The sequence below is a fragment of the Chionomys nivalis genome, chromosome 2 (assembly GCF_950005125.1).
Source record: "Chionomys nivalis chromosome 2, mChiNiv1.1, whole genome shotgun sequence".
In the NCBI taxonomy this organism is placed as follows: domain Eukaryota; kingdom Metazoa; phylum Chordata; class Mammalia; order Rodentia; family Cricetidae; genus Chionomys; species Chionomys nivalis.
Window position 1 is genome coordinate 92,280,768 of NC_080087.1, and position 25,685 is coordinate 92,306,452.

At 40.2% G+C, this 25,685-nt stretch overlaps 1 protein-coding gene across 3 annotated transcripts in view; it reads left to right on the forward strand.

The window, feature by feature from the left end:
* The window catches only part of Tmem232 (transmembrane protein 232), a 232,494-nt gene that overhangs the window by 30,574 nt on the left and 176,235 nt on the right, over positions 1 to 25,685 (forward strand). For 2 of the 3 annotated variants that reach the window (XM_057762323.1, XM_057762324.1), the window contains exons 7-9: positions 4,421 to 4,575; positions 14,831 to 14,954; positions 19,285 to 19,537. In XM_057762323.1, the coding sequence (XP_057618306.1) occupies positions 4,421 to 4,575; positions 14,831 to 14,954; positions 19,285 to 19,537 (532 nt within the window). The remainder of the gene's footprint in view (positions 1 to 4,420; positions 4,576 to 14,830; positions 14,955 to 19,284; positions 19,538 to 25,685) is intronic. The other variant, XM_057762326.1, reaches the window with a different exon arrangement.

Genomic DNA, 25,685 nt, shown 5'->3' on the forward strand with positions numbered 1-25,685 from the left:
ACGTAGCCAGTGATCTGAGTGTTGCATCTCCAAATACAGTGCTGTGCGATCTACACGCTACACACATGCTCTGGCTCGGGTGAGGCCTCTGTTAGTTTCCATGCTGGTGCTCATGAAGAACAAATCTATTTCCACCCTTGGAAGCGGTGGGAGTGTGCTACCGGAAGGGGGGCAAAGCTGAGAGCTCGCGGAATGAACACATCTGCTGAGAGAGACACGCGCCGTCACTGGGTCTTTCTGTACCATTTGCACTTTGTAGAACAAAGGACCTCAATTCTATTTCAGCTCTATCCGTGTGATTCTCGGAGGGGACTATAACACATTTGGGGCTGTCGGGTTTATTGCCTTTCTTTTTCTTCTCCAATTACTTCATAATATAAAGACTATAAAGGATAGTGGAGCCATGACGCTCCTAAATCACGGCCCGTCTAATCAGCACTGATTCATGGTGTGATTGCAAGCCCTAAAGTTCCCTCGTTTCCACCCGATTTCTCCAGTGTGGCGTTTCTAAGCCAGCCTCTCCAGTTCAGCTGAGCATCTGCCCATTTGATACCCATTTCATTCCTTACTTTGGGAAATGAAAGAGAAAAAAAAAGAAGAGCAATAGAATGTAAAAGCTACCGCAGTGGCCATTTTCCATCCTGTCCTTATTGGTGTTATATTACAGTCCAGGATTTATAGATCTATCCATCATTCCTTATTTTCCGATTATACTAAAAGGTCCATTCACAGCCTATGTTGGCCATTGTAAAATATTTTATGTTTAATGCTTATAGAAATGGAGCAAAAGCAGTTGCTGGATTTGTTGCACAACCGATGCTAGAATTGCTTTAAAAATCCTGTAGAATTTGCATATTATAAGGTACACAATACGGATTTTGGTTTTGCCTACAGATAGAAAACTTCTTTTCCTTGCTCCTGAACACAATTTCTTCTTTAAGTGGGCTTTTAAGCGATCCAGACCCATAGTTTCTACCAACCTTGACAAGCGGTGCACTTTTATTAGCTTTGCAATCGCAGATTTCCGTCCTCTGCTCAGTGACAGAGCTGAGTTTTCTAAGCACAGAGGTCACATCATAATAATAACATAGTTCTTTGGGCCTTAAACTCAACTAAAATGGAGTAGACATTTTATTAAACTGCATTTTCTAAAGTACAAATAGTTCCCTGAAAAACAGCAGATGTACCGATTTTATATTCCGATGTGACCTGCAATCTTGTCTTCTCACACCCTACATACTTGGTAAACAAAAAGTCGTGGTCAAAATCTGGGACACTCTGCCACATCGTGAGTGTAAATGGTGCTAGCGGCAGCTTCATAACCAGACAGACCCACACTTTTTAAAATTAGGAGCATCATCCAGTGATTCATCTCATTATTTGGCTGACACATTTGTATTGAGAGGTCTTTTCATGACAATGTCAGCGGCCCCTAAAATGACTGCCCGCAGGAGGAAACTCAAAACATTTCGTCTGAGCCGCCACAGCAGAGCCCAGACCTCCAAGCTTGTCTCTGCTGTAAAGACTTGATCAGTCGCTCAAAGGGAGTGTTCTTAGAGTCTCATAAATGCCAAGGTGCTGGAGTTCTCTGAATTCCCAGGAAACCAATGGGGCTTCTCACGGCAGGCACTCCTCAAGCTGCAGATGACAGTCCGAAGCTGAGCAGCAGTCAACGGAGTTGGAGAAATCACAGGAAGTGGTAAAGAAAAGAAAAAGAACAGAGAAGGAAGGTAGGCAGGCAAGCAGAAAGGGATGGACAAGTGTCCTCTGAAGCCACCGAATCTTGGGCCTACCAAAGCATCGTGTGGCAAAGTGTCGCCCTCCCCCCCTTTTTTGGGGCATGCATTTGTATACATTCTCACGCATATGCAAGTGTGTGTCCATGTGTTTGTGGAAGCCAGCGATGGGTACCTGTGTCTTCTTGCGTCTGTCTACTCCTTTACTGTGGTTATTGATGAGCACCATTATGCCCAGCTCTGTTGTTTGCTGGGGACCTCATTCTGTGTAGAAGACATTTCACTGGCTGAACGGCCTCCCAACCCCACCCTTTTCCATTTTAAAGCCATCACCGCCTGACAATTCGCACAATAAGGAATTATAGAAAAAAATAAAGTCTGTCTTAATTTTTATTCGATTGAATGTGTATAAAATCATTCTGCCAGGGTGCTGTAATCCTTTAAAATGCTCGTTAATCTCTGAGCTCTTGCGGATGGTTTGTAAGCAGTGTTTATCTCCCAAGCATATCAGACAGATTCAGTGGAACTGACAACAGACTTTGTGGCTTCTAATAACTGTCAGGGCTGCTCTTTCCTGGTCTGTGCTGGGTCGAATCATGTGATTGTCGTTATTACATTAAGTCTTTTCTTTTGATAATGCCAAGGCCATTAAGCCAAAGGTCAAGAAGAGGAGCACACGTTTGTCAGGAACAATGGGTTTTACGCCTTGGTGGAGAGAGCCCCAAGTGAGCCAGAGCTTCCAGGAGGAGCTGGATGCATTTTTTTTTTAAATAGCGTTTAGACCTTGAAAGATCGAGGGGACCCTGAGGAAGCAGCAGTTCCTTTAGATTCTCCTATTGAAAAGTAGGGTCGATGTTATGACTGGGTAGTTCATATGTGACACCATGGCTTTGTTTTTGTCCGTGCTGAAGAAGAGACATTGTTAAATGGCTTTTTAAAAATCATGGTCTTGAAGTACTGTCTGAGGCATAAAGTTTGTGCTCACATCAGGCAGAGCAAAATGACCCAACCGTGTCAGGTCCGACTGTAGTAAGTGGCGTCAGATGAGTCGTAGACAGCGGAGGCTGCCCTTTCTCATTGTCCGTGGTGTGTGAAAATGATGTCATAGAAAATTGAAATAAAACATGGATCTTGTTCATAATCCCAAACATTACCTTGTTATTATTTTTATTTTTTCTTTGAGACAGTATCTCCCTAAATTTCCCAAAGGTAGCCTCAAGTTTGTCATCCTCCTGCTTCGGCCTCTCTTGTTCTGGGATCAAAGGCTTTGGTCACACAGTATACCTCCTAATGTAATTTTTATTATGTGTTAGCACAAATACACGCACACACAAAAATATGTATGTATATATGTACACACACACATATCTTAATAGTCTTTGTAGCCATATAGTATCTATCTATGATCTAGAAAAGTATTGTTTTAATTAAATTGATCAACTCATCTCAAAGTTTCAAAGCTGATCTCTATCCCTGTTTATGTGGACTAACTCTGTCTGGAATCTGAGGACTGTCAGACACGCAGGCTGAGACACCTGGGGCTACGGAGACAATTTCATTTATATAGCTTTTGCTTTTTGAATGGGCTCCACCACAAAGCAGAAAATTGAGTTATATGTGCATTTGCCGAAGTCAGCATGTCTCAGCCCGATGCCTTACATTAGCTCCGAAGACAGCTTCCCTGTGGAACACTGCAACCCTCCAAACACGGCTTCTTCCGTTAGGGTTTCTTTTCTGAATTTGCACTCCCAGGGCCAGCAAGCTTCTGCAGACCTTGGCTCTGGCCTTCCTCTCTAGTATCTAGCCATCCCTAACACGAAAAGACTCAATACACTTCCAAAGAACACAACTAAACAGCTCCCTGGAAACTTGAGAAGTTTTGTTTGAAATTTTATAGGAACCTCAAGCTTTTTAAGAGGACTCAACATGAAAACCATCTTTGAATTTAGCTATGAGATTGTATATAATAACCGAAGACAATGGAGCCCTTTATGTTTAAAGTGTTTCTTAACAGTATGGAATAGAAACAGCCACTGAACTGAGTACGTAGAACAGGTGTGTACCTTCGGCTGAAAAGAAAATAAAAGGATGGGAGTGCTATGTTGTCATGGAATACCGATCACTTTAGCAGGCCAATTATTTAATGAAGTTGGCAGGGATCACTTGGAGAGAGTGTATAAACTCTTAGTTGTGTCTGAATTTGTAGTCTTTTAAAAATAGTTGCTTAGCCGGCATTGGCCATGTTCTCTAAGACATGTATTTGGTTGTTAATGTAGAGAAATCTGCATCTCAGAGTCCATCACTAGATCTTTGTTCAAATTTTCCTTGTTGCCTTTTGAAATTTCAGCTGTTGCGAAGAAGGGAGACACACAGGGTCTTGGAATCGTGTATCCAATAGTGGCCCTTCAGAAGATCTGGAAACTGTGTCTTACTGTAGACTAATTCACTGAGCACATGGATTTGTGTAAAAAATAATAAGCTTATATAATAAATACACATAATTATTATAAAAATATAAAGCTTATATCAGCTATACATACCTCATAAAATACCTACAAATTACCTCACTAACATATAAAATATAAGTAAATATTCATTTTGATTTTTATATTTAACATGTATTTTTCAAGTCTGTGCAAGTTAAGGAACCCTTTGGCAAACCTGTCTCCATGTTGTAATTTCAGACACATTTGAAGTTGAATGAGGGGGGCTATGAAGTCAACCACCTGCTCTGGCATTGCGTGGCTGCCTGGTCCTGTGTTCAGAACAATAGTCCTCAGCTGAATACAGTGCTTGAGCATCTCCTCTTCCACAGAACGCAGCTTCAGATGAAATGCTGGTAAGGGCAATTCTATAAATCCAGGGTGACTCCGAGAGACCTTTGTACTGAAATGTTAATCACGGCTCCGTTGACTATGAACACGCTTTATAGTCTCAGCTCCAAAGACAAAAGCAATGAGCATATTTTATACTGCTTGTATCAGTGAATTGTTGCAGTGTCTGCTGTCTTGGTTTGCTGGATGCTCTGTATAGTTGTCTCTATTAAATGAAATGTGCTACTGATAAGAAATTCATTCCAGTGTTGAAAACATTTTCTTACTTCTCATGTTGTTAGATCCTGGCAATGAAGTTATCTGTTACATACTTGAAAGGAGTGCACTGATCCTATTTCTCTGTGCTTTTCAAAGAGATGTACTAGGACATTGAACATCAGTGAGGGTTAGCTTCTTCTAGTCCATGTCTTAATTTAAGAAGGACATAGATGTCCTACAAAAGCAGGATGGGTGCAGAGGAAGGAAGACTGTAGTTTTTAATGGATGACTGGGAATAATTATATTTGTGAAGTTCAGTGTGTGTGTCTGAATAGTATTTCATGTGTACATGCACCACATTTAAAATATATTCATTGTAGGGCAATGAAGGCACACACCTTTAATCCCAGAACTTGGGAGGCAGAGGCAGGTATATCTCTGAGTTTAAGGCCACCCTGGTCTACAGAGTGAGTTCTAAGATAGCCAGGGCTGCACAGAGAAACCCTGTCTCCAAAACAAAACAAAACAAAAACAAAAGCAACAATATCAAAACAAAACAAAACAAAATTTGTTTACCTATCAATACCTGTGTTGAATTTTTATCTTTCTCCTGAGAGGAAAGCTGACGTCTCCTCAACATTCTGATCTCAGTTCCTTAGGATGCTCAATCAGGAGTGAGATTGCTGGGTCATAGGGCATCTTATTTATACTTTTTGAGACGTTTTCATATTCTTTTTTTTGTTTTGTTTTTTGTTTTTGTTTTTCGAGACAGGGTTTCTCTGTAGCTTTGGAGCCTTTCCTGGAACTCCCTTTGTAGACCAGGCTGGCCTCGAACTTACAGAGATCCACCTGCCTCTGCCGCCCGGCTTTCATATTCTTTCCCAACTTAGCTTTCCTTACATTCCAACCTGCCCAAGCCTTCTCTTGTCTCATCCTCAGGGTGCTGTCCTTCTTGCTGCATACATACCCACAGTAACAGGTGTGAAGCGGGATTTCATTGTGGCTTCAATTTTCATTACTATGACTATGACTAAGTGGAACATTGTTCATCTAACTGTGAGCTGTGTGGCTTCCTTTAAAAACTGCTGAGTCAGCTGGGCAGTGGTGGCACCCCTTTAATCCCAGCACACGGGAGGCAGAGGCAAGGGATCTCTGAGTTAAAGGCAGCCTGGTCTACAGAGTGAGTTCCAGGATAGCCAGGGCTACCCAGAGAAATCGTGTCTCAAAAACCCAAAACCAAACCAAACCAAATGAAACCAAACAAAAACACCGCTCCCCCACCCCAAAATACCCACCCCCGAAAACCAAAGAAGGACTATTAAGTCAGGCCCTTCATCTTTTAAATTGGGTTATTTGTTTGCTTGATCTTGAATTATTGAGTTCCTTATTTACTTTAGATATTAATTCATTAGATACATACTTTTCCTCCACATATGAGTTCTCATTCTCTTCCTCCATTTTTCTTCCTCTCCCCTTCTTCCTCTCTTTTTTTTTTTCCATCTTTCTTTGACAGAGTCCCATGTAGCTCAGTTTAGACTTGAACTTGCTGTGCAGCCTGGGCTGGCCTTGAATCTGTGGTTCTCTCTCCTGCCTCAGCCTTCTATTGATGGTTTAACTGTTTTAAATGTTATTGTATCAACACATATTTAATTAATTTTCTGACTATTTATGGCTAAAGTTCTCAACAGACCTTTAAGAACTGCTATTATGGATCATACTTCATAGATTTGGGGTTAAAAATAATATAGACTGTAGTTATTTATAAAATGAAACTGAAGTCAGTTTAGTGTGTTTGCTAGAGACTGGAGCAAGATTCTAAGAGTCTTGCAGAGGATATTTCTCAGGATATCAGTGTCAACTGATAACAGCCTGGGCCACCTGAATCTTTCTTTCTGATTTCTGGGTGGATGTGAGAATGATCACATAAGCTGGGAAAAGTAAGGCATAGTATTGAAGAATAGAGGGGTAAACCGATCAAGTGGTCATCAATGACTGTACACAATAGAAGGGATGCAACAATTGTCTAAATTGCCAAATTGTTTTGATACTGTTTCTTGAATCTTTCATTTTAAGAAGGCAATCTTTCTTTAAAAAGCTAAAAACATGATTTTAGTTAACAATGACAGCAACAACAACAAAAACCTATTGATGATTAAAGACTTGCTAGGACCTTTGAGATTGCTACTCACTTGCCGTTAAGCCTGAGTACCTGAGTTTAATCCCTGGAACATGCATGGTGGAAGATGAGAACTAACTGTTACCTACACAAATGTGCCTTGGCATGTGCTTGTATATGCACATATGTGAGCACACACAACTAAATAAATGTAAAGGTATCTTTAAGAGTTTAAAAAGTTTTTTTAAAGCTTGTGTTAAGTCTGTTCATAGTAGCAACACATTAAATATAAAAATAACTTTCTTAATATAGTGTTTAGAGTATGTCCATAACAGTATGCACAGATGCCATGAGGTCATCTTGCAGATAAGACAAACACTGATCTAGTGATCAGAACTCAACCCAAATGCCTTCCTGCCTCCAAGGGAATCTTTTCTGATATTCTCACCATTTACTCTCTGATATCATTGAGGCCAAGGAGAAAACTGAGGAAGTGAGCTCTGTTTAGAGTAACTAGAGATAGTGAAGGGATGGTGAGAAGTGGACCCTGTCATGATTTTCTCAGTTGTGACACTTGAGGGAAGACATCTTCCATCCCCCAAAATATGACACCATTGAGAGTTAAGAGAAGTAATCTAAGAAATGTTAGTCCCTGTGTGTCAGAGACAACACAATGATGATTAACATGGAAATATTTAAAGCAATGAAAGACAACTTGACTAAGATATCTAATGAGATTTTATTTATGGTGGCCAAATCTGTGCATACAAAGTAGTTATCTTCTGTTCATTCTAATTGGTTGGTCTGTAGCTAACTCATATATCTCCCTGTGTGATTTCTTGTAACCCCATTTTTAGACTATCTATAATACAAAAAGAATGAAAAACAATCAGGAGTTTTTAAGTCTGAAAATGAACAGGGCCAGGATCCATAGAGGGCTCTCTCTCTCTCTCTCTTTCTCTCTCTCTCTCTCTCTCTCTCTCTCTCTCTCTCTCTCATAGGATTAGAGCAGTATTTCTGAGGTTCATGATGTCCCAAGAGGAATGGGTGTCCTAAAACCAATCAGAGGACTGGAGACTGCAGAAGCCCCCAGCTGCCATGCAATGACCTTTGTCTACTCAGAGCTAGAGACAGGCACCTTGCTGGGAGGCAAATCTCTTCTTAATCTAGCTGAATGTCTTGTATCTCAGACTCTCAGTGCTCCACCCAGTAGTAGGTTGACCTTTCACATAATGCCCCACTTGCTTTGGAGAGACATCTCAAACCAATTCCAAAGACTTTCCAATCTAACATGGACTATTGTAGTTCTAATTGAACTGCTGGCCAACAGAGCCTGCTGAGAAATGTAGCAAGGCATTTCAGAAGAACACCATCACAAAATCCCATCACCCAAAACAAACTAATCAGTGTATTCTATCCCTTGCAAGTATTAAAAACAAACACTTGATGATTTGAAACTATATCAATGTGGCAACTATTTAGCCGTGTTTGTATCAAAATGAAGACAGAATCAGGTGCTTGAGGGCAGTAGATCCTGAACATTCCAGGTAGATCACTGCCAACCATGGTGTGTATCTTCAGTCCTGGGAACGCCAGTGTTCATGGGGAGGTCTCACCGGACGCATTTAAACAAAAATGTTGCAGTATAGTCTCCCTTCAGTCTCCCATGAGTTGAGGTGGCTGTGTGTGAGACTCAAGTGATGTGGGATTCCCCTCTGTATGCTGTGAATATGTTGTATTACCATTGGTTAATAAAGACGCTGCTTTGGCCTATGGCAAGGCAGAATATAGGTAGGTGGGAAAGCTAAACTGAATGCAGGGAGAAAGAAAGCAGAGTCAGGCAGACACCATGTAGCTGCTGTGGGAGAAAGATACCAGAACCTTACTGGTAAGCCACAGCCTTGTGGCGATACAGATTCATAGAAATAGGTTAATTTAAGATATAAGTGCTAGTTAGGAATATGGCTGAGCCATTGGCCAAACAATGTTGTAATTAGTTTCTGTGTGATTATTTGGGTCTGGGTTGCCAGGAAACGGAAGTGCAATCTCCCTTTATGCTCGGTTTCTATTTTTTTGGTTATTCTCGGTTCATATCTTATTCTTCATAGATCTATAGATCCTCCGCATTGTTTGTGAGCATTTAATCTGCTCGCGGGAGAAATGCAAATTTATGTATAACTACGTCATCACTCAGTGAAGAACACATTCACCTTCAAGTCTGGAGACCTATGTTTTGGACTTCTTTCTATCGTACCATTTTCAATGAGTCACTTAACAATGATGAACCAGTTTTTTGGTTGCTTAGAGGAAAAAGAACCACCCTTTTTTCATCATTTCTCCCTTCCTTTTCCTTCCTCTACATCCTCCTGTATAAACCTCTGCTTTCTTTCAAACCTGGACTTCTTTAATTGTTGTTATGTGTGTGTGTGTGTGTGTGTGTATACGTCAAACATATAACATTTAGATATATATGTGTGTGGGTGTGTTTGTGTGTGTGTGTGCATCCTGCTCAGGCTGTATAATGTTACTTAAATGTATATTGCTTTCTGGCTTCTTAAAAAGTTTCTGAGAGGTTTAAATAAGACAATTCTCCCCTGCTTTATGTTCTTCTAACTCAAAGTTGAACCAATTTTTCTCAGTTAGCCTCTGGCTGGCTGCGATTTTACTTCAGTACACACCCCCTCATAAGTTAATCAAATTGGCTTTTCTCCTCTCCTCTCCTCTCCTCTCCTCTCCTCTCCTCTCCTCTCCTCTCCTCTCCTCTCCTCTCCTCTCCTCTCCTCTCCTCTCCTTTCCTCTCCTCTCCTCTCCTCCCTTCTCCTTCCTTCCCCTCCCTTCAACTCCCCTTCCTTCCTTCCTTCCTTCCTTCCTTCCTTCCTTCCTTCCTTCCTTCCTTCCTTCCTTCCTTTCTTTCTAAGATATAATCTCACTACATAGCCATGTCTAGCTTGGGGTTCACTATGTAGACCAAGATGGCTTCAAACTCAGAACTCTGCCTGCCTCTGCCTGCACCCCACCTCCCCTTCCTAACCTGGTGTCTGAATGGCTGTAATACATCTGTTGTCATCACACTCGCTCCCTAGTCTCTGGTCCCACTTTCATAGCTTTGCTGTAATGTTTTAGCATCTGTTGCTACTGTCATTTCCTAACTGGTCTCTTGGATGTGAATCTTTCCCTCAATACGTGTCACATGCCATATACTGCCAGGATTACAACATCAATGTGATTGCATCCTTCTTCGGCTTGACAGTATTTACTAAGGAATGACTTTTCGTGACACGGGAGCCCCAGTCAGTGTTGTACAACTTACGTGACATTGGAAAACCAGTAAGAGCACGAATGAAAGATCCTGTGGATTGACTGCTGTTAGCCACACAGACAGCCGAGAGTGGCTGTGAGGACTGACGGGAGAGGGGACTCGGCGGTGGTGTGCCTGAGAAACAGTAGTCACGGCTCCCTGACAGTGCCTTCATCTGCTCCAATGGCTTCCTTGCCTCCACAGTAATGTAGGAACTCCTGTCACCCAGCGGAAGGACCTCAGCAGACAGGATCAAGATCAGAATTCTCATGTAGTCTTCTCTTTCAAATATAAAACAAAGCAATCAGTGCAAGAGAAAAGAATTCTTTTAGCTGTGTGTCCAGTAGGGTGACATCAGCAATATCCCTTACACAATGAAGACTGGACTAATAGATTTCTACCAACCCTACACTACTTCGTTTGTTAATATACTCTTTATGACATTAGCCTAATTATTTAAAAGTTGCTAATTTCTACTTAGAGAATGAGTGGTATGTTTGTATTTAATTCTGCATGCTTTGGGGGAATCCTCGCATCCCGCTTCCCATCTTGTCCCGGAAGCCCTGGCACTGCAGGTATATTCCACGCTGCCTCCAGCTTTACACGGATCTGGGGGATCAGAACTCAGGTATTTGCACTTGTGTGGCTGGTATCTTTTCCACCAAACCATGTCCTTGGGCCCCTGTAAGACATAAGAGTTGTGGTCTTCTCCAAGAATCAGACTGGTACTTTTCCCTAGCCCTTGTCATATATTTTCATGGGTCCCAAGGGAATCTGTTTGTCCAGTTTTCTCTTTACTTATCCCAGAATGAGAAGGAACCCATGAAATTAGACATTTTGAACTAAGATTTTGGTGTTCACAGACGTTAGCATCGTGTTTTAGCGCAGTGGCTTTAAGTAGTTGAAGACTGTGACCCTGATACTGTAATATTCACGGTCGGTCCTCCATGTGTCCTCGCTCCCGTCGGAAAGACCACCCCTGCACCCCGACAGCATCACTTCTCCTTGTGCCCTCCCCATACTTCTAAGGATCTATCATTTGAATCTTGCTAACTCTGAAGAAAAACAAAGAGGGAAAAATGAACTACAGAATGAAGATTCTGGATACACTTTTAAAAAATGCCAGTATCCTAAGGAAAAGGATTATCTGTATTTTTCGCCTGATTTTGTGACTCACGGGACAAACTGAAGATAATTTTCCCGTGATTATTTTCCCCTGCACTTTCTCTGTGGGACACAGGCTGCAGCATTTCCCAGGCCATTTTTTTAGTGCGCCTCCTAATCCAGGTCCGCCAATTTCATGGCTTGAGCTGTCCCTTTAATCTGCTGTGTGTCACCTTTCCTCGTTACCCGTTTTCAAGGTTCTGTGGATTTTTGATACAGTCAATGTTTTCTGAAATACGTGTAGCAAGGTTGGGATAACCTCTATGAATGTAACTAATTGGAGACAGTTTAATCTCATCCCCCCCACCCCACCCCGAAATGTCCACCCGCTCATGGAGAAAGCAGTTTAGAGACAAAGAGAGAATCTAGAACTCTTTCAGATGCTGCCGGTCTTCTGTACATATGTATGTGGGTGTAAAGAATTGCGAAGCCTGGATCAGCCTCTTTGTTTACATGATTAGGGGAAATGCACAATACCTACTACACCTTTCTTGGTAGCTCTTTAGTTTCAAAGCTCAGGGACATCAAGTTGCTGATAACTGAGCTTTTCCTGCATTTTTAATGAGCTTGAGAAGGAGTTAGAGGTGACTTGACGTGATCAGCCCGTTCTGGCTCTAGCCCGTCCCTCTGCGTGTATTGATTTTTCAACTTTGACTTTTAACAAATTTCAGCTCCTACGTATCGATGCATCTATTCTATTTCTGGCAGAAGCAGTTTTGCTTATAGACGGTATTGCAGTTTGCAGCATTGATTGAAAGTAGTGCGTTTCTGGTGAGGCAGCATTTTTTTTTTTTCCCTGCCGCAAGCGGCTGGCACGGAGATGGTTTTCAATCCATAGTTCAGTGAGTGTGCTCTAGTTTGAATACAGCTTTCCAGATATTAAAAAAAAAGACAGAAGAGAGAAAGGCTATGGAGGGAGGATATCCTCAGGGGCGGGGCGGGGTGGGGGAAGCTTCTGAACTCTGTCTTCCCTGAGACCTGACCCTCCTATGGAGCATGCCTGGTGAGTGTGAGGAATGACTAGGAGGTCACTGGGCTCTTCTCAGCGATTCTGAGACTTTACAGAGAAAACAAACTCTTTTTAGCACTGGAGAAATAGTCGTTCAGTTCAGCTCAACACTCTTATCCAATTATTTCAAGTTGGCGATGATCCGTGACTGCCAGATTTTGCTACTTATTTATTTATATAGACAATTAAATTAAGACCGAGCTGGGTCTTAAAGGGCTGTACCATTTGTTCAACAGCATATACTTTTTAAGTAGCAGATCTAGGGTTCCATGCCGTATTTCTGACTCCGAAGTTCTCTTTCGTACATCCTGTGTTAGGTGTATCTGTTGGGATTCGGTCTTATTTGTGTTAGAGAAATCTAACCACACTTGGGTGACCAGATAGAGCTTCTGGCTTTTACAGGACAAAGATGCATTCTGATGTAGATGCTTAGGTCCTCCTGATTTGTGTTCTGCCACCCCTAGCACTGACTTTCACTATTGTCATTGTAATGTGGGAGTTCACATTCTGGTATTAGTGTGCATTCCCCGCAGGAGGAAAAGGATGTATGAAGAAGATGAAAGTTTTCTTTTTCTAAATATGCTATTTTTTTTATTAACCAGAAAAAAGATTAAAAATAAATAAATAAATAAAAAGAAAAATGATAGCTTACCTAGGAGTCTGTCTTTGTCTGTCTCCTTTTGTGTTTTGTCTTGGAACAGTCTTGAAGTGTAGCCTGGGCTGACTTTGGCCTTAGAGTCCTCCCACCTGAGCCTGTCAAGTGGTGGGATTACATGCATGCAGCGCCCACACTCGGTGATTTCATTTCGTTTCTATCTCATTGGTCAATCAACGTCACATGGTACTTTCAATAGTCAAGGACGTAAAGAGTTAATTCTAAGTCAAATGTACTGAGATATATCTAAGTTGTATCCCGGTGCATTTTGACATGGATCTGTCGTTTCTGACAAATTGACTCATATATTCCATCCAAGACACACAACATTCCATGTTGAGGGGACAATCTGTGCCAAGAATTTTGCTGTCTTGAATGAAGCTCCTTTAAGCAGGCAACAGTCGACACCCACCATAGTGAGGTTTAGTGTTGAAACACTTAAGGCAAGACTTAGAAAAGGAAAGATTGCAAAACCATACGATATGCCGGGGAAGATCTTAGTCACAGTCGAGTGGGCATTAAAGGGAATGTAGTCGTGTTTCTCAGGCTTATCTGAGTCTACAATCCATAATGTTAAAGAGAAAGGTATGTGAAAAGTCTGAAATGAGTCTGAAGCTGTCAAATTTAAATCAGGTAGGATAATTGGCGTGAAAGCTCTTTTAAGAACTGAAAAACTCTGTGTATTTAGAATTGTCTTTGTCTCGTAAAAGGCATTTCCTTTTTGTGCTTTTTATAACCTATTTTATTAGCATTTATTGATGGTAGAAAATAACGGCTTTCATTATGTAATTTTCATACAGGCACAGAATGTACTTTGATCTTATCTACCCCACCCCACTGCTCTCCCTCAGTCCTTCACCCCCATCCCGCAGGCTCCCAGCCCTTCCCACAGAGGGTCTGCTCTATGCCTTCTTATCTCATGACTGCTTTGGGGATCTAGATTCTGAATAAAAGGGAAACAGAGGTACTTGTTTTTCTGAACCTGGCTCAATTCACTTAACAAACTGAGTATATTCATAGACAAAGAATGAAGAACAGACCTCACCTTAATGGCCTGAGTAGCGCAGTAGTGAAATTCAGACATACTTCTTAAATACCCTGGGAGATAGGTTTATTAGCTGCCTAAAGCCAAGGCAGTAAGTAGCTCTATTGGCAGGCAGTTTTACAGTTGCTGTCTCTTAATTCTCTTTCAGTCTGTTTCTCTTCCAGTTGGTGAACTGCAAACAAGGGCATGAAATGTAATATTTCTTGAAAACCTTATTACATATGAACATCTGTGGCTAATGACTTTAATTATAAATTCCCACTCACATAGCATTAAAAAACTAGCCTATGATCTCAATCATTTTTGTGAAATAGACATTTTATTTTGAGGTATGTCACTTTTCAAAAAAATAACATAATACCAAGTTTTTGGAATACTTGCCTAGATAGTTTGTCACTTGTTCTGTAAGTTTGGAAAGAAAACATTCTTCAAATTGATCCCATTGAATCAGTCACAAGAAAGTGAAGTTGGAGGCCCTTGTAATGACCTGAGGGTTCTCTTGAGAGCTACAGCCTTTGAATGCTACATCACACAGGGTCTATGAACAGATGGGAAAGATGCTTAGCACTTATTATGCCAACCTTGTCAATCCAGTATCTTAAATTCATAATCCTTCCAAAATGTCACTCTTTTCTGTAATCTATGCCAATCAAAATCTTTCCATATAGAAAATAAATATATCTGATAATGTAAACCTTTGTCTTCAGCACTTTTTCATTGAAATTGATTGCTATTATTTTTTTATTAAGATCTTTGTCACTTGTTCACAATCCAGGTTGGATTCAACACTGGCTTTGCTGGTCCTGGGGGAGGCTGCTAAGTTGAACATGGCCTGTTTGAAAGCACTGATGGATGTTGTGAGAGATTTCCTTTTGGGCATCGTGTCTGTTCAGAACCAGGTACCACCTTGCAGTTTATTTGTGAAAAAGACCTGACTGCAAACATGCTTTATTCTTATCATTCTGTAAATTGAATATCACATTTGAGCATGAGATGTGTATAAATCTGTATTAATTCTAATTAAATATAATTAATTTATAATTATAATTATATAAATATAATTAATATATAATTAATTATATATTAAATATAAAAGTGAATATTACTTACCACAACTTCAGGATTTATCATAAACATTTTTCTTTATTATCATGTCTATTACACTTTGTGTTTTGCTCTTTCACTCTTAAATCTCTTCGTATGCACTTATCCATCACTAGAAAAGACACACACCATGACAGAGTAAGAAATAGAAAAGGAATTAGCTTCATATGCTCGTTTGTGACTGTGTTCATCACCTGAGTTCAGTCCTTACTTATCTCCCAAAAGTCTTTCTTGTTCTCTTTTGTGCATGTTGTACTGTAACCACGTGTGCATTTGTTTACACAAAACATATATTATTGACTAGATTCCACACATGAGGGAAAAAGTGTACAATTCATTGTGAAATTCTAAATGCCTATTTTAACAATATAGAAGTTCACTAAGATGTATAAAGTTCAGGTCTGGCTAATTTTAGTGAGTGGTTTATTTTATTTGAAAATTCTTTATAATAATATTTATAAAAGTTTTGAAAATTTTACAATGGAAAGGGGATTATTTCATTCTTTATTGTTGAATATTAAGTTTGTTTTACATTTTAACAGTTAAGAAACAATATTGAACTAAAGTCTTTTAAATTTATTTTTGAATTCGTTGACAGTTTCGTATATGAATACAATGTATTGTGATAATATCTATCCTAATTATTCTCTCTTGCCACTTCCAATTCTGCTGACCTCCCTACTATTTTATGTCATTTCCCTTCTTCTTTGTGGTTGATTTTCACTTTTGTTTTAATTAATTTTTTATACAATATATTCTGATTATGGTTTCCCCTTCCCTAACTCCTCCCAATCCTTCCCACCTCTCTACCTACCCATCTCCACACCCTTTCTCACTCTCTCTTTAGAAAACAAATAAACTAAAACTAAAACCAACCAACCAACCAACCAACCAATCAACCAACCAACCAACAAACATACAAAAGAAAGTACACGGGAAACACACACACACACACACACACTAAAACTCATAAAAACACAGAATTGGAAACCATAATATATAAGCAAAACATGTAGAAGCTTTTTGAAATATATATGTACATGAAGGAAATATAAATGAAGCCACCAAAAATGGGGAGGCAATTCCCAAACTAGACATGTTTTTCCTTCCAAGCAAAACTTTTATTGCCAGGAATGGGTTACATCTGATTGAATTGTTGGCCAAAGGGGTTCCACTGAAACCCCTATACATCTCAGGCTGTTGTTATGGCTATTGGTTGCTTTCCACAAACTGAATGTAAGACCCTGTTGCTGAAGACAGCACTTAGATATCTTATTGAATGTGGAGAAGCCAAACTCGTGCCTAACTAGAGCCTTGACCCCCAATGACTTCCAATGTAACTGGAAGGTGTTCTGCATGCTACCAGAGGAGAAAGATAGCCACCAACGAAGCTACAAACCCTGTGATCTACCAAGCTAAGCTGCCTGAAAGAGCTTCTCATGCAATAGTGGCATAAACATTGAGGAATCTTCTTTTTGACACTTGCTGAGTTTAGTTAGAGTTGCTTGGAAGAGGGGGAGTAGGGGATTGTTCACTAGATTTGAGTTACTTTCCAGTGGCTATGCAACTGAAGAAAATCATTAGTTGCTAAGAGATTCTCTGGAGGGGGTTGGGCCTCAGGAGTCCCTCCAGCAGCAATGACAGAGTGTGGGCTCAGGATGGTGTGGGCTCGAGGCAGGCACCCATAGCTTCTGTGCTTTTGTGATTGCAGCAGCTATGTCCTGCCCTGAACAGTGTTTTCACAGCAGTCTGTCCATCCTCTGGCTCTTGCCTTCTTTCCACCCTCTTTTCTACAATGTTTTCTGGGCCTTCAAGAGGGAAACATAGATACACATCCTGTTTAGGGCTCAGCACTCAACGCTCAGTCTTACCATTGGACCAGGCATGAAACTATATTAATTGCCGTCTAGAGTTAAGACAACCTCTCTGTCTGCCTTACTCAGTGTTCTGTTTTCTGTGAAGAGACACCATGACTATGGCAACTCTTCAAAAGGAAAGCATTTCATTGGGGCTGGCTTACAGTTTAGAGGTTTAGTCCATTGCCATCTGGCAGGGAGCTTGGCTGTATGCAGGTAGACATGGTGCTGGAGAAGAAGCTGAGACTTCTATATCCAGATTTGCAGGAAGCAGGGAGAGAGAGCCAGTGGGCCAGGTTTGAACTTCTGAAGCCTCACAGCCCACCCCCAGAGACACACTTCCTCCAACAAGGCCACACCTACACTGACAAGGCCACACCTCCTAATCCTTCCAAAAAGTGCCATTCCATGATGACTAAGCATTCAGCTATATGAGTCTGTAGGTGCCATTCTTATTTGAACCACTGCACTGTCCAAGGTTAAGAACAGCATAGTACTAGCCTATGGGTTTAAACATGAAAATTTAGAAGGCCCTTTGACCTCGTGTCCATTTAGTAAAAATCATTAGTGTATTCCCACCTAAGGCCTGTGATCACCACAGCCACAGACTTTTGACCATATTTACAGTATCAGATATCCGGTTCTGTGGACTAGACCTCAGACGAAATTACAAAGTGGTTGGTTACTCGCAGAAAGTCCTGCGGCTATTTGTGTCGCAGTGGGCTTGTGTCGCAGTGGGCTTGTGTCGCAGTGGGCTTGTGTCGCAGTGGGCTTGTGTCGCAGTGGGCTTGTGTCGCCTGCACATTGGTATTGTAGCTGTCAGGTCCACAGCCGGGCACTGCTGCTGATCTTGTCTCACAGCAGTCTGCACAGGACACTGGAACTAGGACCTGTAGCCATTGTGGAGGAAGCTTCTAGGTTCACTCCCGCTTGCTTCCCCTTATCTGTAACCAAAGTACGTAGTATCGTTATCGGCAATAGGATTTTTGCGTCTAGAACCGGCATTCTTAGAAATGAAATTTTAACTGCATTTCACCGTTCCTTTTAAATAAATTAGTGAGATAATATGATCGCTTTCTCTTTCTGCCCCCCTCCCCCGCCCCCTGTGTGCTGTTTGTGACTGTCTGTGCTTGCGTATGTGTGTCGGTAGACCAGAGACTAATGTCTAATATGCTTTATCTTATATTTTGAGACAGTCTCTCATTGAACCTGGAGCTCACAGAACGGACAAGCTGACTGGTCAGTGAGCCCCTGAGATACTCTGTTTCTCTGTCATAATGACAAGATTCGGGGCCTGTGTTTTGCCACCTTTGGGTGTTTTCTGTGAGTTCTAGGGATCTGAACTCAGGTCCTCAGGTTCGTAGCGCAGGCATTTATGCATGGAGCTACATCTCCTCTAGTTGTCTCCTTTCTTTCCCTATGAGCTGTCCTATGAACAGGTTCTTGGGGCACATTCTTAAATTCTGTCCTGGAAGTTGTAATGTTTTTTTTTTTTTTTTTTTTCGGTTTTTCGAGACAGGGTTTCTCTGTGGTTTTGGAGCCTGTCCTGGAACTAGCCCTTGTAGACCAGGCTGGTCTCGAACTCACAGAGATCCACCTGCCTCTGCCTCCCAAGTGCTGGGATTAAAGGCGTGCGCCACCACCGCCCGGCATTGTAATGTTTTTGTATGTATGAATATCGAAGTTATATACACTAGAAAAGACTATTTTCCAATGTAATGTGGAAAGTAATTTTTTAAAATTTATTTGAGTAATTCATGCATGTAAATAGTCTATTTTGATCAAGTCTATCTTCCACTTTCATGCTGCTTTCTCCTACTTTTCCTCCCAACTTCTTATAGTTTTTGTTTCCAGACCTCTGAGAGCACTTAATGCTGCTGGTATGCGGATTGGTATAAGGCTATCCACTGGACGACCACCTGGGCAGAACATCCCTGAATGAAACAGACTCACCCCAATGAATTAATTTATCTTCCATTAATTACAAAAGAAACTGAATTCTTGTTGCATAATATATATATATTTATATATCTACATCTATATCTATATATATCTGTTACTTAAATTTCTGAACCATTTTAAAATAAAGCATACCCATCCCAAAATAAGTTTTAATGAGTATATTTTAGAAATTTTAATTTGTTTTATAACAACTGCATAACATTTGAGTACTTTTTTTTTTGTTACAACCCTACCACACATACGGTGTCTAAGTCTGACGAGATGTACTTCCATTTTCTAAAGGGCACTTTTAATTTTTTTGTTTCAGGAAGAGAACAGTAAGGTGTATGATCTTTCCTGGGCATCAGGCATTATCTTCATATACACAACAATTCTTTCGGAAGTGTGTTTGTACGCAGCTACCTCCTATCTGAGGAAAACAGCTTTAATTGGGTTCTGTGACTGCTCAACTCCACAGGAGGAGGTTTTGCTCATGGACAAGTCAGAAGAGCATCCCGAATTAGAGGGAACAAACATTCTAAGTCTTTTGAAATATTTTTGTTCTAAGATCTCTGCTAATTGTAAGTAACATGCATTCATTTTAGTGAATAATACTTCCTCAATGTCCCTGTCTTCTATGTATAATAACAGCGATTCACAAAATGCTTACATTTAAATATGAAAAATAGCTTTCAAGTCAGCAAGACTTCCTAGGGTCAGTATTTTATAAAATAGATTTTTCAAAAAAAAAAAAATCACCAAGGCCAGCTGGCCTGGGTCTGAAAAAGCATGGGATAAAACCGGACTTGCTGAACATAATGGACAATGAGGACTACTGAGAACTCAAGAACATTGGCAATGGGTTTTTGATCCTACTGCACGTACTGGCTTTGTGGGAGCCTAGGCAGTTTGGATGCTCACCTTACTAGACCTGGATGGAGGTGGATGGTCCTTGGACTTCCCACAGGGCAGGGAACCCAGGTTACTCTTAGGGATGATGAGGGAGGGGGACTTGATGGGGGAGGGGAAGGGAAATGGGAGGTGGTAGCGGGGAGAAGGCAGAAATCTTTAATAAATAAATAAACAATAAAAAGAAAAAAAATCAATAATTGTGAGACAGATAACATGTAAGACAAGCTCAATGGGTTTCTGGTTTCCATGATGTAACCTGCACAGTTAAGATGACTGAGGTGACTGGGATGTGCCTGCACTGCTCTTCCTCTTCACGCTGTTCCTCACTAAGGAGTTTTCTTCTCCGTTTCTGTAAGTGCCTGCCCTTTCTCTCTTTTTCTCCTGCTCTTTTTGTATCAAGACATTTCTCTTTATTTATCTATCATCACCATCACCATCATCACCACCATCATCACCATCACCATCATCACCACCATCATCATCACCATCACCATCATCACCATCATCACCACCATCATCATCACCATCATCACCACCATCACCATCATCACCACCATCATCACCACCATCACCACCATCATCATCACCATCATCATCACCATCACCACCATCACCACCATCATCATCACCATCATCATCACCATCATCACCACCACCATCATCATCATCACCATCAATTTCTATGACTTAATATTTTGCTACAGGGTTTCAGTTGGCCAGATATTAACCACCTTCCTGCCTCAGTCCCCCAATACTGGGGTCAGGCTGCTCCCACACACTTGACACCTGTTTCCTTCTGCTCATGGTACCTCTGACTGTGGTTTATTGCTCATCCCTGGCTCCATACCTGCCTTGAATGCCAAATCTAAAATTTATTTTAGTGCTATGATTCTTGAGACAAGCAGAAGCACTGATATTACTTTTGAAAGAGGGATCCTAATTTAAGAAGACCTTTCAGGCTGATTGGACCTCACGGGTTGCAGCTCCTTGTTTGAGGCTGTGGTTGGATGACACTTTCCTTTATGACTGAGTCTAGAGAACCACCTCTTGGTTATACATCTTTACTCAAAACCGTAATTTCCTGGTGCAGCATGTACTATGTTTAATGTAATTTGTAATAGATTTCAGTGGCAGATTTTAAGATTTAGCTCTTAAAATCTGGCTAGATATGTTTTTCCTACTTTTATTTTATTGAAAACAAGTATTTTCACACAATATATTCTAGTTATAGTTTCAGTTCCCCAGTTCCTCCAGGATCCGCCCCACATTCCCTTCTGTTTTAAAATATTTTCAGTATATATTGTTTTAATTAACAAATTGTGTTCTATAACTTCTGAGTCAATATACTTCACTTTTTCTTGTTTTTCAAAATCATTTCTGTTATAGGTATCAGTTTTAAACAGGCCTTTATCCTTTAGTGCACGATTCTATTTCCCCAGTGTTAGCAATATTGATAAGTGGTGGTCACACCTCTATTTACTCATCTCCTATAGCAACTCAATACATGTTATTGGGATCGGCCATGAAGAAAGTGTTCTGTAAATCGTAGGCTTTGATTCTTGTCTTGTGGAACTTGGTATGTCTGACCTCTTTGGTAGTGAGTCCAGACATGGTGTCTCCAAGGGGGGACTTTTCCTCACAGGATGATGCTTAACCTCCCTAAGCTGGGACCTCTTTAAAACTGGTCATTTACCCCCTCTTCTGCAGTCTATTTACCCCAGACATTTGGTAATTCATCAAGTTAATTTGTTCATTGTTAATATTTTCTTACATTTTTAAATGCTCTCATTTTTCTAGATTTTATGTTGCTCCAGAATTTGGTTGAGTCCTTGGACGAGGCACTGTGCTTCTCCTATCGTCTACCATGTACCATTCAGTTTTCAGGCAAACACATTCCCAAAGTTGTCTTTCCCATGCAATGGTGTCATCAGCAGACATATTGGGCACCTTCTTGATATATGTGTGCATTTCCTTCCTCCCGCCGCACTGCCACTTCCTGAAGACAGCTCTGTGAACTCACCTTTGCCAAGCACAGTTGCCTATAGACATTTTCTTTACATTTCTATAAATCCTGGTACACACACTTGTTTCCGTCTGGTATGGATTTAATATAAAAGGAAAGTATGATAACCTCAAATTCCAAAAATTCTGATTATTTTTTTGCTAACTTTCTCAAACATAGATACTTCCAAAAGAAACAATAGTTTTATTAGTGTTAGTACCATTCCATAGCTGTTTGCCTTTGGGTAAACCCTCCAGGGATTTCTGAATGTAGCAGCCACCAGGCAATGCTATGGATTTAAGAGACAGGTCTACAGATGACTGAACATCACTGTTTCCTTCTGTGAATGGATAATAGTAGAGGGTAGGTGGCAATAGTCTCTAACAAATTGGGTTCTAGAAGGCGCTCTTGGTATATTCACATGTGATGTAGAGACAATGAATAACTTTTTCTTCATTGACACCATGATTGCTTTTTATTGCACAAGTTCTAATTGGGACATATTAGCAATAAAAACCTGGAGTCAGATGTTAGGGGGTGAAATCTGAAAGATCAGAGAAGCGGAGCAGCCAGTCACTAGAGTTCTCACCTCTAAGACTCTCAGCTTGAGAAAAGACAGAGCTCCTCTCTCCACTCTGCCCTATTGCTTCCTTTCTCTGCCTAATTGTATCACTTCCTGTCTGTCTGTCCAGACCTCCAGACCTCTATCGTTAACTAATGTCTAGATCTGCCTCTGATCTTTAGGAGTACAAACAAAATATCACCCCATTTCTCCTTTTTAGTCTAAAATAAAAAAGTTATAACTAATAAAAAGGATAGAAAATAAATACAATAACTATATATAATATGTACAGGCAATAAATACATAAAAGATATCTAGTCCATTAGCAATTGGCAAATTCAGAAAATATACCCCACATGTATCCTATCTTGGTGAGTCCAAAAGGTTGTATCTAATTCACTTTCTATTCTAACTTATATTACCAAAACTATCTTTTAATGTCTCACAACATTATTCATTTTACACCTCTTAGTGAATTCTTTTTCTGAATCTGGTAAGAAAAAAAAAACTATAGCTATAAAGTCTACCAGAGACCCAAGAAGGAAATAATATTACCTGAGTAAGCAGGAAGTGTAAGCAAGTGACTTCCAAAAAGTGTGAGAAATGACAGAGACAGCTGGCTGTCTAACAGTCACTCAAAGTTCCTCTGCAACTTTGGGGCATCCACCTTTGGCATACAGGCATAGCATATCTGATAGACTTTTCTGTGATACAGGATATTCTGTAGGGCTTATCATAACTTGTCTTGGCAAAATTTGGCAGTACTTTCTTTTGTATCTTGTTTGTTCAATTTGTGTTCTACTTGTCTAATTAGGATAGCATACTGTCAGCAGTCGAGGCAAGGGCACTTTCTTGTCCATGGCTTACTTTTGCTATACAGAAAGTAAACTCCATATGGAGTTACTTGGATGCCCATTATCCTCTCTGAAATAGATTAGTATTGCCATGAACAGACATGTCTCACTGTCATAAAAAAGAACCTATGTTATTAAAACGTCTTAAATACCATATTCTGAGGATCTCTGAAGTGTCTGATCTATCTAAAATATCTGTTTGACTTTGAATATACTCAATATGACTACAAGTTTGATTGTAATGACTAACTACTAACTTGCACGTCTTTATGTCCTAAATAGTTGGTGATAATAACTTTCAAGGACTAGAAATTCGCGTTACATTGTTAAATGAGCTGTATAGGTATAATACCTTGAACAAGAGTAAAAATGTATGTAGAGTATGTTCTAAAAAATTAATCTCAAATTAGTATTAATGTACATAGATTTATATCAATATAAGATACTTTGACTGGTAGTTGCTTTCTTTTGTTTAAAATTAGTTCAATAATCTATCTTTTATCCTACTTTTATATCCTTTCTTTTTCTTTTCAGGATAGACTCAATAATCTACCTTTTTTATTCTATCATATGCCTCTTTTTTCTTTTCAAAACAAGAACCTTGGATCTAATTTCCTTTGTTTATCTTTTTTCCTGACCATTACCAATAATAACATGTAAACAACCCCCCTAAACAATGACAAATATCCATAATCCATTGAATGACCAAAACCACCCACCCGGGAATGTGGATATCATATTCTTAAATTTACTTCCTGCTGTCTGGGAGTAATGGTATCTTTAGGGGATCCTGAAAAGAAAAGTTTGGGTTAGTTGTCAAGTCCTAGGAGAGGTAGCTGCATCATTTGTTGTCTGATATTTTAGTATTTGTGTAATGGGAAAGTGCAGGGCTTGTCTCAGTAGGAAGTGTCTAGAAAACGATGCTCACATTCCCAAAAAATGGATGATGGATGTTTGTCTTTGTTTAGCATGTTGGTTACAAGTTGTTATGGATAATGGTTAGAAAAAAAGCTAAACAAAGAAAATTAGGTTCAGGGTTCTTGTTTTGAAAAGAGAAAAAGGGGGAAATTCTGTGGAAAAATGTAAAGATTTGTCACTCAAATTGGTTTAATAAAATGCTGATTGGCCAGTAGCCAGAAAGGAAGTTATGAGTGGGGTGCCCACACTAGGAGAATTCTGGGAAGAGGAAAGGCAGAGACACAGTCACTAGCTTTATCTCTGAACATAGGATATTGAACCGTCAACTCTCATGTTTCTATGGGGTGCATGGCTTCTTGTATCCGTAACTGTCATGTTCGTTTGTAGGGAACACCAGCACCACACAGCCATGGGTAACAGAGCCCTCAGTGTAGGCTTTTCCAAAATGGTGGAAATGTAGGTCCACCGTTCTAAAAAGTGATTGATAAAAATTATAAAACCAGCTCTTCCATCACATAAACTTGTGCTTTTTCAATTTTCTCTCTTTTTTAAATTAAAAATGAGTTTTTTCATACAGCATATCTGATCACTGTTTTCTCTTTCTCAAATGCTTTCATATTCTCTCCACCTTGTCTCTTTCTCTCTCTTTCCCTCTCTCTTTCTCTCTTTAGGAAACAGGCAAATGAAAACGAACCAGAATAAAAAAATAAATAAAAATAAAGAGACACAAGAAACACACCCACAGTCACCTCCTCCACACAGCCCCCCACCAAAACAAAACCATAAAAACACAAAATCAGAAACCATAGCATAAGAGTAAAAGACCAGTAAGGAAAAAAACCCCAAACAAAGAAATACGAAATAAAAAATTTAGAAAAATACCATTGAGTTTGTTTGGGTCACCTGCTGCCTTTATTATTTTTGAGTCCTTCTTTTATTCCCACCCCTACAATTCCTTTATACATATAGTTTTATGGCTTGCTGAGTTTGAGCATGGCCATCTATGTGACCATGAGTTTGGAATTATTCCTTGGAGCCTGATGGGCTGACTCAGCAGTGTCTGTGTGACTAAAGATATCTTTCTCTCTCCCAGAATCCATTAGTAGCTTGTAACAGTGGGAAGGGGCAGGGCCTCGTGTTAACTGCTGATAGGCCCCATCTTGTGCCTGTCGCAGGCAGCTGCAGGTGCTGAGAGACCGCGATGGCGTCCGTTATTTCATGTCACAGGATAGAACTTGGCAGCCTGCCCTAGCTAGGTGTCTATCGTTGTGATAAACATCACGACCAAAAGAGACTTGGGCAGAAAAGGGCTTATTTCCAATTACATTTTAACGTCCATCACAAAATGAAGTCAGGAACTCAAGACAGGAACCTGGAGGAAAAACCTGAAATAAAGGCCATGGAGGAAAAGCTGGTTGCGTGTTTGTGTGTGTGTGTATTATAAAATATATTTTTAGTACATTCTCGAAGTAGTGTAACTG